This window comes from Anabrus simplex, chromosome 7, assembly GCF_040414725.1.
Source record: "Anabrus simplex isolate iqAnaSimp1 chromosome 7, ASM4041472v1, whole genome shotgun sequence".
NCBI lineage: Eukaryota > Metazoa > Arthropoda > Insecta > Orthoptera > Tettigoniidae > Anabrus > Anabrus simplex.
In genome coordinates this window covers 332,400,236-332,414,220 of record NC_090271.1, presented here as the reverse complement: position 1 = coordinate 332,414,220, position 13,985 = coordinate 332,400,236, and the positions used below count along the sequence as shown (strand labels likewise).

At 41.8% G+C, this 13,985-nt stretch overlaps 1 protein-coding gene across 1 annotated transcript in view; it reads right to left on the bottom strand.

The window, feature by feature from the left end:
• Positions 1-13,985, bottom strand: part of LOC136877835 (neuroligin-4, X-linked-like) — an 857,291-nt gene that overhangs the window by 496,074 nt on the left and 347,232 nt on the right. The window contains exon 2 of the mRNA XM_067152034.2: positions 9,781-9,933. Within this exon, the coding sequence (XP_067008135.2) occupies positions 9,781-9,933 (153 nt within the window). The remainder of the gene's footprint in view (positions 1-9,780; positions 9,934-13,985) is intronic.

The window sequence follows — 13,985 nt, the reverse complement described above, 5'->3', positions numbered from 1 at the left end:
GAGGGACTCATCGCGGATAAATTCACTCTAAAACAGTGAAGTAAAAGTGACAGACCATATTTCGGTAAGTTACTTTCTAATTAAAATTGAGTAGATCTGGAAACTGGAAAATGAAGGAATAGTTTATTGAACGAGCTTTTTCGTTGACTGATTCAAGAGGCTGAAAACTAGATGTTCGAGGACCAAGCACTCCCCGTCTGCTCCACAATAAGAAGAGCAAGTGAGCTCAATCGAATCTTCGTCTCGACCCATGCTGCCCCCGGGGAACGCACAGCCGGCTCATGGTTTACGACCTAGCCGCCTGTATGGTTGCAAGCCGCGCGACAAGAGACACTGATTAGTTCCCTTCCCTAATAGCCATGCAACACGCGCCACACGTCCGCACCACCGATTGGGTATACATCAGGCGCGAAGTCGTGATCTACGCAGTTCCAGAGAAATAAGACCTTTTATTAGTCGGGAAATATTTGACTTTTTTTTCTTTATCGCAATTGCTTATGTCAATGTGAACAGTACTTACATTAATACTAAATTAATTCGGCATTTTATTGTCTTAAGGAGATCTTCATTATTAGTTCTTCGCCAATTTCCCTCCAACAAACTACTGCTTCCTGTGTACAACCCTCTCTTCTTTCCTCACCATTACCCAGTTACATGTCATAGGTAATATATATGTGGATTTTTTTGCTAGTGGCTTTATGTCGCACCAACACAGAGAGGTCTTATGGCGACGATGGGATAGAAAATGCATAGAAGTTGGAAGGAAGTGGCCGTGGACTAAGGCACAGCCCCGGCATTTGCCTGGTGTGAAAAATGGGAAACCATGGAAACCCATCTTCAGACCTGCCGATAGTAGGATTCAAAACCACTATCTCCCGGATGCCAACTCGCCCGGTATATATATATGGATTAATCCAGTTTTAAGACTTGATGTCCTTGCTAACGCCAACCCCGTGTGAAGGAATGTATTCACTATTGCTTGTTTTTCTCCTGATCTGTTTTGTAATGGTTTGTATATAAATGATGATGTGTACTGATGCGAACGAAAAATGCAAGCCTCCGAGTTAAAGGAGTTAAAAAGATGCGGCTAAAATCGCTCACCCCTCCGAAAGCCGAACTCGGGGATCTATGAACTGAAGGCCAGAACATTGGCCATTCAGCCGCGAAGCCCGTCAACCAGATGCTAAAACTATGACCAATATTTACTTCAAAGATATGCCTGAATGAAATTATCACGTGAACCTATCTATCTATCAATCAATCACTCTGTATCTTAACAGTGATACCGAGCGAGTGGCCACGTGGTTTGGGGCACGTAGCTATCACGTTGCATTCGGGAGACAGCGGGATCGAATCCAACTGTCGGCAGACCTGAAGATGGTTTTCACACCAGGAATATACTGGGTTGTGCCTTAAAAGGACACGAGGACTTCCTTGCCACAACCTATGTATTTCGGTGCGACGTAAAGCAAAATATTAAAAAAAAATTAAAAAGTAATATTATTTACTTAACGCATGTTTGATTGCTATAGGTACAAAAACATGTTTGAGCGTATTTCAATGTCACACAACATACATTAAAGCTTCTTATGATCATATCGAGTAGCACTGGACAAATTTTGATGCCACAGAATCTCAAGTATTACGTGGAGTTCAAACCACAAGGTACTTCTCATTATTATTGTTATCATCATCAAAAACTGACATGCGTTGCCCGGGGTTCGAACCCTAGCCTCCTTAGTGACAAGTCAGTGACGGTATCACGCAGCTATCAAGTTCGACTATAGGAAATCATAGTGACAAAAAGAGGTAAGTAGTTTTGGTTTTAGTGGAACAGACAAAGATCGCTTTCCTCGCTTACGCTGTCAAACCTTGTCACCCCCTTTCATTCGAGTAGCAAGCTCGCATTAAAATATTTACGTAACAACGCACAGTGCACTGAATCGAACATCCTGGTGCAAAAAAGTATTAATTTGCGTAAAAAGGTCTTGCTTCCTTACGACGATTCTGTTGTGTGATTTCGAGGTCACTAAATTTATTTAAGGCAACGTTCATAATGAAAGGTATATATAACAATTTTATTTGCGTAAGCCTAAAAGTATGGTAATGAAACAAAGAGCTCTAATGCATAAAAATATACAATTTATTGGATCTCTGTTTCTTCGATACAATCTGTGTATATAAAAGACAATGTCCGGATTGGACGTCAGTCAACGCCCAGGAAAATATACTTGACATAAAGAAATTACATTTTGGGGGATACATTTGTACTACAGTGTAGGAACACACTAAGGAAGAGTTTCAAAAATTTCGCCTCGAAGGGGATAAAATGGGGATAAAACCCTGAAAACCGTTCAACGGACAAAGTTGAAATTTCACTCTATGATTTCTTTTCTATGCACTAGATGTTAAGATGTTTAGGAATAAAATTCAGCCCTTAAGGGTTGAATGGAGGTTAATATACGAAAAAAACAAGTTTCATTTCTCTAAAAATGTTTGGCTTACGAGGTTGAAATTTCACATAACGGTTCTAACTAAATGTCTTAGATATTAATAAAAAGTGGTCCTAATATAACACACCCCTAGCGGATTTTGACTGGGAGGGTAAAACATAAATACTCATATCTTTGAAATGTCACACGACATTTGTTCCATATGTGAGAAATTTTAAATTAAAATTGGTTTTAAAACAATACACCCCCGGGGGGGGGGGGTGAGGAATGATGACAATATTAATTTCTATGAAACCGCTTGAATTACTAAGTTTAAATTTCAAATGATATCCTAGGTGTTAAATAAGAGAAGATTTGAAACAAATTTAACTCCTCATAGAGTTAAATGGAGGTTAAGGTCCAAAAACAAGTGTATTTAATTCCTTCCCCCTAAAACGTTCAACGTGAGAAGAAAAGTCTGTCCTAAACTTTATACCCATAAGGGCTTAAATGGAGTTAGCTCCGGAAACGAAATTATTCATTCCTCTAAAAGTTCTTCTTTCATATAATAGTTTTAAAATATCTTTTACTTCAAAATATTTCTCCCCTAAGGGGTTTAGATGGTGGTTGACTCACAAAGAAAACCACAATATTCATTCTTCCAAAACTGTTTCAGGCAAGAACATAAAATTTTACATGAAGGGTGGTCTTCTCTGTCCTAGATGCCAAACAAATTTGTAAAAACGTCCCAACTCTAAAGCATTCATTCTTCCATTCGATGTTCAAAGTCAAAATTTCACAGGTTGGTCGCTTTTAGGTCCTTTGTGTTAAATACGACAGGGTTTAAACACATTCCATTTCTTCTTTAAGGGGTTCAAATGAGTTTTAGATTAGAAAATATATAATCATTCCCTAAAATCGCTTGATGTGCGAACTGAAGGTATTTCATAGGCTCAACCGACAATGGACTGTCCAAAATTTAATAACTTTTGAAAAATAACTCAGTTTTCAGCCGTAGCAAAGCACGCGTATCTTGCTAGTATATGTTGTAGTTGTTGTTTGAGTCATCAGTCCATAGACTGAGATGCAGCCCTCCATGCCACCCTATCCTGTGCTAACCTTTTCATTTCTACATTACTGCATCCTACATCTACTCTAATGTGTTTGCCGTATTCGTACCTTGGTCTGCCCCTACCGTTCTTACTGCCTACACTTCCCTCAAAAACCAACTGAACAAGTCCTGTGTGTCTTAAGATCTGTCCTATCATTTTATCTCTTCTTCTCGTCAAATTTAGCCAAATCGATATCCTCTCACGAATTCAATTCAGTATCTCTTCATTTGTGATTCGATCTATTGATCTCAGCTTCAGCATTCTTCTGTAACACCACATTTCAAAAGCTTATATTCTCTTTCTTTCCGAGCTAGTTATCGTAGTACATAATGACACAATAATCATAAAAGTCCGTACTTGAGGGGGCAGCCAAGTATTATTGGGTTGGAAGGAATGTTTAAATCATAGATTGTGTCATTACAGACTTCACTGTTGAATAAATCAACACATTCCTCGCCATGTAACTGATTTGCTAACGTACTTCTTCTTCCAGTTCTTGCCGCTAATTTTAATTGATTTCCGTGGATATTTACGTTATGTTGCTTTTTATTTAGTCATCTTGCGCATCAGAGAGCCATGAAATGTTGAATTTTCCCTTCACTTATTTCAAATGGCATTTCCTTTCAGCGATTTTACATCATTGTTAGGAAATCTTACGCCAATTGTAAGTGTTCCCGTACAGTAGATTTACAAGGAAATTTCGTGAAGTGCCTAACGGGTATCTCAACCTTTGTAAATTAATGTAAATGAAAGTGAAAATCTCTAGGCTGTTTCCAGTCAGCCCCCAAAAAGCGGTGAGGATAGGAACTGCGCCGGCTGCCGAAGGCTGTCACACTTCTCTGGGGTAATCATTAATGTCTGACAGATGAAATGAAATGAAGTGGAATGAAATGAAATGGTATTGGAGAGTGTTACTGGAATGAATAATGACAAGGAAAACCGAAGTACGCGGAGATAAACCTGTCCCGCCTCGGCTTTGTCCAGCACAAATCTCACATGGAGTGATCGGAACCCAGCGGTGAGAGGCCGGCGCACTGTTGTCTGGGTCATGGAGGATCAGCATTTGTAAATAGGCAGGTATAATGATCTACAGGATAGCAGTAACGTAAATTTCAGCTGTTCATACTGAATCGTTCATTTTAACCCCGTCAACAAAATCCCTTCGTAATTCCGGAGAGGCACATGCAGCTAACCACAATTCCACCTGATGCGATTTCCCTTGTTCAAAATTTCGTGTATGGAAGAAGTTCGTCATACGTTTTTGTGAGTTTTACTCGACGAAAATGGTATTCACCTCCAAAACAATAACGCTCTGACCAACGTTCATGCGCTTATCCGTAACCAGTTCATTTCAGACAGATTTTCGTGACTTTATTTGACAAAACTTGTGTGATTCTGATAAGGCAGTCTAAAAGCTTGAAGTATATAAAGTCAACTTAAATTTAACAAGAAGATATTAAGAAACTTATGGCAGATCATTGAAAATCCACAATTTGTTTCCAGTCATTTTAGCGGGCCTGGAGTAGAATGAATGAAACCCCCATCTAACGGCGAGGATAGGAATTGTGCCAGGTTCCGATGCCTGTCCTACTTCTCTGGGACAAATGATTAATGACTGACAGATGAAATGAAATGATGTTGGGGAGTTTTGCTGGAATGAAAGGTGACAGTGAAAATCGGAGTACCCGGAGAAAATCCTGTCCCGCCTCCGCGTTGTGAATCACAAATATCACATAGAGTAACCTAGATTTGAACCACTGTACCCAATGGTGAGAGGCCGGCACGCTGCCACCTGAGCCACGGAGGCTCTGTGTGACAGAGCATTACTAATTTAAAATTACAAAGTGTACACATTAAAAATATCTTTGGCAGAGTAGCACCACAACTAGCAGATTCACACTTATTAAGGAGGGCTTTTTTAATACCCTAACTCACGTCAGAAATTTTTTATCAATATTAGGCAATATAAAGCGATGTTCAACTCTATTTCACCTACATCTATATTGAAATACCGGCGCAAAATAGGTCGGCAATTTCATGGTCACTGGATATACAGTACAAAATTCCCTACACTACACAACGTATAGGGTGTGCATTCGGCACACCGTGGGTTCAAACTGCACTGTCGGCCGCCCTGAAGTTAGATTTTGGTGGTTCCCTACTTTCACATAATAACATTCGGTTCTATAGCTTAATTAAGGCCACCGAAATTACCGTCCGTCTTCTCAACGTGGCGGTTGGTGAGTAGCATGGTCATCTCCTCCAAGGGCTCGGTAGTGTTGGGGGTCGTCCTTTAATGTCATTCGGGAATCCTCATCTTGGTCTGCCTCTCCTAACTTTCCCTTACACCAGGGTGGTACCTATATATCCGATCCTAGCCTTTTCTTATTCTTGCGTTCTAGATCCACCACTTCTCTGGGCGTCATGGATCCACCGGTAACCATCAATACAGCTGCCGACGGTGGAGTTCTATTCCATCATCTTCTGAATTCAAGATTACAATTTCTTGTTCGGTATTTAGTGGTAGTATTAGTAGTAGTAGTGTGTCCTGAGAAGAGGCTTGCTGCATGTATTTAGAGCTGACGTCCATGACGATGGGGTCCTACTAATACTGAAGACAGCATACTCAACCAGCCCCAAACCATCGGAATTAACCTCCGGACCAAACGCCAGCACGCTACCCATTTAGCCATAGAGCCGAACAACATCAGTAGTAGTAGTAGTAGTAGGAGGAGGAGGAGGAGCATCAACAGCAGCTCTAGTAGTAGTAGTAGTGTTAGTACTCGTCCATCATCTCTTCGTGCTCCCTTCTACCGTATATAAAATTAACTGTACGCTGTTATCCCAACAGCATATATCAGCAGAGGACAAATTCGATTTTATCCACTTTAAAAAATCCGGAACAATTTGTTCTAGAAATATACAGCCGAGAGGAACGGCAGGAAGGAGAGGAAATAACAGACTTTATGAGAAGAGGTAATAATAAAAAAGTCCCGCTCACTACGCGACAAATCCAGTAATATCGTAAAGTGCGTGTGGTAAAATATCACCGCACAAACTTCGTTATATGCTACACATTCAACACAGTGAGTACATTTTTAGCCTTTCCTATCCAGGAGCTCCACTAATCCCTGCTGATTGAGTTGGCCGCCTGTACGCAAGTGAGAGACGAGAAATCTGAATCAATTCTCTGAACCACATTTTCCTAACCGCCCTCACCGGCTGCAATACTGAAGGCGAAAAAATATATCTCACTATTAGCAATCTGAGCGGCCGAGCTCTGACTTGGACTACGGCTTTATGCTTGAGTGGTCACCGTCTTGGCGTCCGATCCTCGGAGTGACGGGTTTGATGCCCAGACGTATCAAGGGACTTTAATTTTAAATTGTTAATTCTGTTGTTTCGGATAATGGGTGTTAATGCTAACCCGATTTTTTTTAATACTTTGCTTTACGTCACACCGACACAGACAGATCTCAAGGTGACGATGGGAGAGGAAGGAGCTAGGAGTGGGAAGAAAGCGGTCGTGATCTTAATTAAGGTACAGCCCCAGCATTTGCCTGGTGTGAAAATGGGAAAGCACAGAAAACCATACTGAAGGCTGCCGACAGTGGGATTCGAGCCCCACTATCTCCCGAATGCAAGCTCTAACAGCACGGTGACTTGCTCAGTGTGTCCCGAACTTTACCGCACCTTAAATACCTCAGACAACACTATATTCTACTGCATTAATAATTCGTTTCCTATACATTTCAGGATCCACCCACCCTCATCGGAGGGTGTGCTTTACAAAGGAAATACTAGGCTAGCAATAACCACGCGCATTTATTATTATTATTATTATTATTATTATTATTATTATCATTATTATCATTATTATTTCCGAAACACTGAAATTCCAACTGAACACAGTGGCATTAATAATAATAACCATTATAATAATTTGTTTAACGTCCGAGTAACAAGCTCTATTACTTTTCCAGAGTTTGGTTTTCTAGAGTTCTTCTCTATGCTACTAAATCTGCCAACACGAGGCTGTTTTATTTGAATATTTTCATATGCCATCATAATGACCCAGAGTCGAACCCTCAAACTTGAGGTCAGAAGGCCCGCGCTCTGCCACCTCAGCTGCTCAATCAGACACTGAATTGCATTTCTATGACTTTGTGTATATAAGGCAGGGACCATTCGGGGTAGATTACGCAGATGGCCGTTGTTGGAAATATTTCATCTATAAGTAGTATTTATAACCTGTAATCTATGTACTAGATGTTCGGCCTCGTGAAGAAACAACAACAATCATAAGTTTATTAACCAAGGGAGACATATACCTGAAACAACGCGCAGAAAACAGCTTTCCTCCAGCGGTATTCTGTCAGCCTGTTGTTATCCAATTACACCCGGCTGGAGGCATAATAGGCAGCATTGCATTTCTCTACTGGGAGTTAGTAGCCCGGTCATTTAACTCCCATACATGTTCCGTGAACCATTCAGACCCAACAGCAATGCGATTCTCACAGTCTACTGCCTTCTGTTATCTCCCGCTGTCCACTGAGGGTCATCGCAAGAACTACGTAAAGTTTGCCTCTGGTCACAAGCTTACAGCTGTAATAATACAAAGAATAGAGGTTTGAGTGAATGGTTGATACTGCCTCGATTCTCCATGTGGCATTCTTAATGCTGACAGAAGTACAGATTTGAATCATATCTCCGGAATATTAAACGGAATGTTATTCATTTTACGGTCCACTAAGTATTTTTACGGTTTTCGGAGACACCGAGATACCTGAATTTTGCCACTCGCGAACTTTTTACGTGCCGGTAAATTTAAAGACGCGGACTGTCGTATTTGAGCACCTTCAAATACCACCGGGCTGAGCCATGACCTTGCAAATTAGGGTTCAGAAAGCCAGCGCCTTACCCTCTGACCCATGCAACCCGACAAAACGAAAGACGTACCCGTTATGTTTCAGTCCATAAACGTCTTGGCCTGCGAAGACGATTGCTGTGGAATAAGATTTTCAGCGGATACTGCAGTGATACGCGGTTCTCAGCTTGGATTTCTTGATCAGTTTCACTGAATTCCGGTGTCATCCAAGAATTAAAACCCTGGAATGGCCGGGAATTGAACACGAGGCTTGTAGGTAAGAGGCAGATACTCTACTCTCTAACGTTCATTTTCAATACCTTTACCAGTAGCTGGGTAACTATAACAGTGATATGTTTTTCGACCGCTGGTCTATCTGGAATTCATAAGTTTCCCAGCAACCATGTTACCATGGCAACCACTCTTCTTAGGTCAGTAGCGTCCTCTTCTCACTGTGCGCTCACTAAGAGCTTGTATCAAGTGAACCCCGTTCTACTCCTCAGTCTAGAATTAAAATACTCGAAGTGGTCGGAAAACGAACAATGTAGGGTCTGAGATAAATTCTAGGGATTATGGGCTTAAATTTTTCTCACTATTACTGTTTTCTTGATTACTTAGAGCTAATCTGTACATGTGTTTATTTACGTATAGATGTTTTATTACATTTATTACTCGACAGTACAAAATCTTTGACAAGTCTGAGTTCATTTACCATTATTTCTCTCTGTACTTGCTCAAAATGACGGCCAACAACCTAAACGCAAGCTGTAAATAACCTGGAAAACCGTACAGATGAAATACTCTACATGTTCAAACTCTTATCTCCTTAAGCTTTATTCTCAAACTCAAGATTACCTATTCCAAAATGATATTCTTTAATTTTTGCATGCTTTTATTAAATATTTTCTATATGAGATATTATCCTAGCAATACCTGGGAATGAAACGTCTAAAGTGTCCTAAACTAATTCCCTTTCTCAACCAAGGCTGAGTACATCCCAATCCAGTTTTCATAATTACTACTGAATTCGAGGAAAGGTCAGAAAAAAGTATTTGGGACAACCGAACAAGAAGTATTTAAGCTAACTCCTAGACCATGGCTGCGGAAAAACTACTTAATATTTTACCTACTAATTTATTTATTTATTTATTTATTTATTTATTTATTTATTTATTTATTTATTTATTTATTTATTTATTTATTTATTTATTTATTTATTGCATATCGCAAGAGTTTGAACCCTATTTTACAAGAGTATATTAGGGTTAGAGTTTTGATCAGTTAATTAATTATTGGTCCTTGCCACAAAATTAGGAAACTAAATTATTATAACCTAATATTTTACAGTAAATACTGCATCTTTACTCACCCAGAACTCCGAGTCTGAAGTTGAGGGTAACAACGATGACATGCCCGAAGCTGGCCAACACGCTGCCGTCGTATGGGTTTCCGGAGTTCCACTCGAAGGATTCTCCATGAATGTACACCATTACAGCGTACGGCGCTTCCAGTCCACGGTTCCCTGGAACAAAAAATATACAGTCCATATAAAGATTGCTTAATATGCAAAAAATATACATCTAAACAAACAAAATATTATAGTGCGCTTCGTCTCACAGAGTAATTGTGAAAAAGAAAGGAATACTATTCATTAGAATTCATACACCATTTAGGATGCTTGTATGTCAATTATTTGTTTTCTATTTTACTATACGAGACAACTGAGAAAACGAGACTCCACTGGCTGATCAGTAATGCAGCTTATTTAATTTCTTCGAGTAAACCCAGTTTGTTTCACAAGAGATCTTTATATACCAACATCAAACGACTTGGCTCGCCAAAAGGATTTCATTTCGCTTATACAAATCCGACTACCTGTGCTCGTTTGAACTCATTATATTGAGATATGGAGGCTGATACGTTTTAATTCTTGGTGCATCAATTGAAAAGTTTAATAAGAGAATAGCTTTCTCGTCCCCAGATTACATGGAATTAATTGTACTTTTAATATTAAATACACTGACTGACAGAGCAAATGCAACACCAAGAAGGAGTGGTCAGAACTTCATGCCAATTGCAGGGTAGACTGACGTCACTGAGGTATGCTCATGATGTGAAATGCGCCGCTGTGCTGCGCACGTAGCGAACGATAAATGGGACACGGCGTTGGCGAATGGCCCACTTCGTACCGTGATTTCTCAGCCGACAGTCATTGTAGAACGTGTTGTCGTGTGCCACAGGACACGTGTATAGCTAAGAATGCCAGGCCGCCGTCAACGGAGGCATTTCCAGCAGACAGACGACTTTACGAGGGGTATGGTAATCGGGCTGAGAAGGGCAGGTTGGTCGCTTCGTCAAATCGCAGCCGATACCCATAGGGATGTGTCCACGGTGCAGCGCCTGTGGCGAAGATGGTTGGCGCAGGGACATGTGGCACGTGCCAGGGGTCCAGGCGCAGCCCGAGTGACGTCAGCACGCGAGGATCGGCGCATCCGCCGCCAAGCGGTGGCAGCCCCGCACGCCACGTCAACCGCCATTCTTTAGCATGTGCAAGACACCCTGGCTGTTCCAATATCGACCAGAACAATTTCCCGTCGATTGGTTGAAGGAGGCCTGCACTCCCGGCGTCCGCTCAGAAGACTACCATTGACTCCACAGCATAGACGTGCACGCCTGGCATGGTGCCGGGCTAGAGCGACTTGGATGAGGGAATGGCGGAACGTCGTGTTCTCCGATGAGTCGCGCTTCTGTTCTGTCAGTGATAGTCACCGCAGACGAGTGTGGCGTCGGCGTGGAGAAAGGTCAAATCCGGCAGTAACTGTGGAGCGCCCTACCGCTAGACAACGCGGCATCATGGTTTGGGGCGCCATTGCGTATGATTCCACGTCACCTCTAGTGCGTATTCAAGGCATGTTAAATGCCCACCGCTACGTGCAGCATGTGCAGCGGCCGGTGGCACTCCCGTACCTTCAGGGGCTGCCCAATGCTCTGTTTCAGCAGGATAATGCCCGCCCACACACTGCTCGCATCTCCAAACAGGCTCTACGAGGTGTACAGATTCTTCCGTGGCCAGCGTATTCTCCGGATCTCTCACCAATCGAACACGTGTGGGATCTCATTGGACGCCGTTTGCAAACTCTGCCCCAGCCTCGTACGGACGACCAACTGTGGCAAATGGTTGACAGAGAATGGAGAACCATCCCTCAGGACACCATCCGCACTCTTATTGACTCTGTACCTCGACGTGTTTCTGCGTGCATCACCGCTCGCGGTGGTCCTACATCCTACTGAGTCGATGCCGTGCGCATTGTGTAACTGGATGAATAATAGCTAGGGCTTGGTACAGGAGGCAGGGTCCTATCTACAAGAAAAATTTGAATCTGATTTAATAAGGGTTTATTCATGTAATGCATGTTAAATTGCACATCACCTCATGGTAGATAGGGGTTGTCTTCCACATTATCATTTAAATGGCCCGGGTCTCCAGCTCACCAGGCCGCACAGGCCGGAACACGTTCCATAAGATGCCCAAGTACTCCATCAAGATGCGGACGGACCATCCAGGTTGGTTGCACGGAATACGCCTCAAGTTCCCGATGCTCGTGATGACCTCCGCTGGTTCCTGACGATGTTGAGGGTAGTCACATTACCCAAGTACAATGAGGTTGGTAGAATCCGTGCAAACTCCGAAAATGTGCCCTTCGTCACTCGCAGAATAAATCAAATTTCATGAAAACCTTGAGTAATGAGTTTTCTCACCACTAGTAAAAATCACGAGACAATGTTCATAATGACTTTCAAGAATCCACTCTTTAACACTCATGGAAGTGACAGGTCCGTGGTCATGAAGACTTTCAATAATGTTGTAGTTCATCAATGAAAAAAAAATTACAAGTCTTTAAGTAATCACTGGCAAAGGTCACAAGTCTAGGCTCACGGAAACTTCGAATAAATTTAGAGTTCATCACTCGTGAATATTACAAGTCTCTGAATAATCACTGGCGAAAATTTAGAGTCCATCACTGCTAAATATGACAAGTCTTTAAATAATCACTGGCGAAAAGTTAAAGTCCATCACTGCTAAATATGACAAGTCTTTAAATAATCACTGGCGAAAAGTTAAAGTCCATCACTGCTAAATATGACAAGTCTTTAAATAATCACTGGCGAAAAGTTGAAGTCCAACACTGGTAAATATTACAGGTATTATTTATAAAGACTTTGAAAAATTCAGAGTTCCTCAACATTCGTAAATATTGCAAGTCCCATTTATAAAGACTAAGAAAATTTCAGAGTTTCTCAGTGATACTATAACCACACGAAGATAGCTTCCGACGATAATGGCAGCGAGTAGGGCCACGTTGGCTACTCGACTGTCACTGATAGACTGAGATATCAGGCTATATTGAGCCCTCCATATTTGGTGAGGGGACATTACGTCACATATGCCGTGAAGATGGTTATCTCCTGAATCCCTCGACGGATTTTCTTGAAATTCAAGCATTGCGACGTTTATGTAATTCCCTTTAAGATGACATGTTGATCAAGTCGCTACCCCAATTATTATAGGAGTTTTAATTTTTTTCTCCATCGAATGTTCTGGAAGGCGTGACGCTTGAATCCGGAACATACGAGTTCAGGCTAGCTGCACGTGGCATGACAGGCGGGTGATCTAACTGGCCCCTGCAGCTACGTCACGCATACAGCTGTTCTCAGCTTGCTCGCTCGTCTTGCTGAATGTAAACAAACCAGGCTTGCACGGAGTAATACGCGTGGTGATAAAATACGATCAACTCTCAAAAAAATATGCATGTACAGGTCGTAACCGGTACAATACATATACTGTGTTCCTGTTGCGGTCGCTAATCTACTGTACTATATGCAAATAGACGTATGGATTAAGACACACACACACGCACCCAACCACCGAGCTAGAAGAACTAACCATGCGCGCTTAAAATCCCTGGTCCAGCCGGTAATCGAATCCGGGGCCCATTGAACGGAAGAATACTACCCGAATATTCATTCAAAGAGCTACTAAATTTACTAAACTACTATTTACAGTTATGAAGAAGTGTACTCGAGTTAGAGATTTTCCAGTTCACGTTGCTTGTACTTACGCAGATGGTCGAATACAGAGCCCTCTTGCTCTACAACTCGGCCTCTCAGAGAGCGGTGTCATCCTCAGAGCAGTTCACTTTACAGCTCGACTCTACATCACATAGCTTCAACTCAGAGCGAAACAACTTCCCACTCTTGAGCAGCGAGAGCAGGGGAGCAAACATGGAGGGGAAGTGCATGACAAACTGAAGGCCAGTGGGGATGCACGTTATTCTCACACCACACGACGTTCGAGCCTGTATTTTCTTTAAATAAGAGCATGTATCCGCAAAATTTAGTTACATAATCGTGAAAATGTATTTATTCAGGCCGTATTGCACACTGCTGTATATTTAGTTTGTAGATTAATAATTTTCTTGCCCTGATATACTCTACAAACTGTGTCTTGTTCGTTGAGTATGATCTACGCTTCAAATTATTATTCGTGTGGTAACATTATGTCCGCGCGGTTGC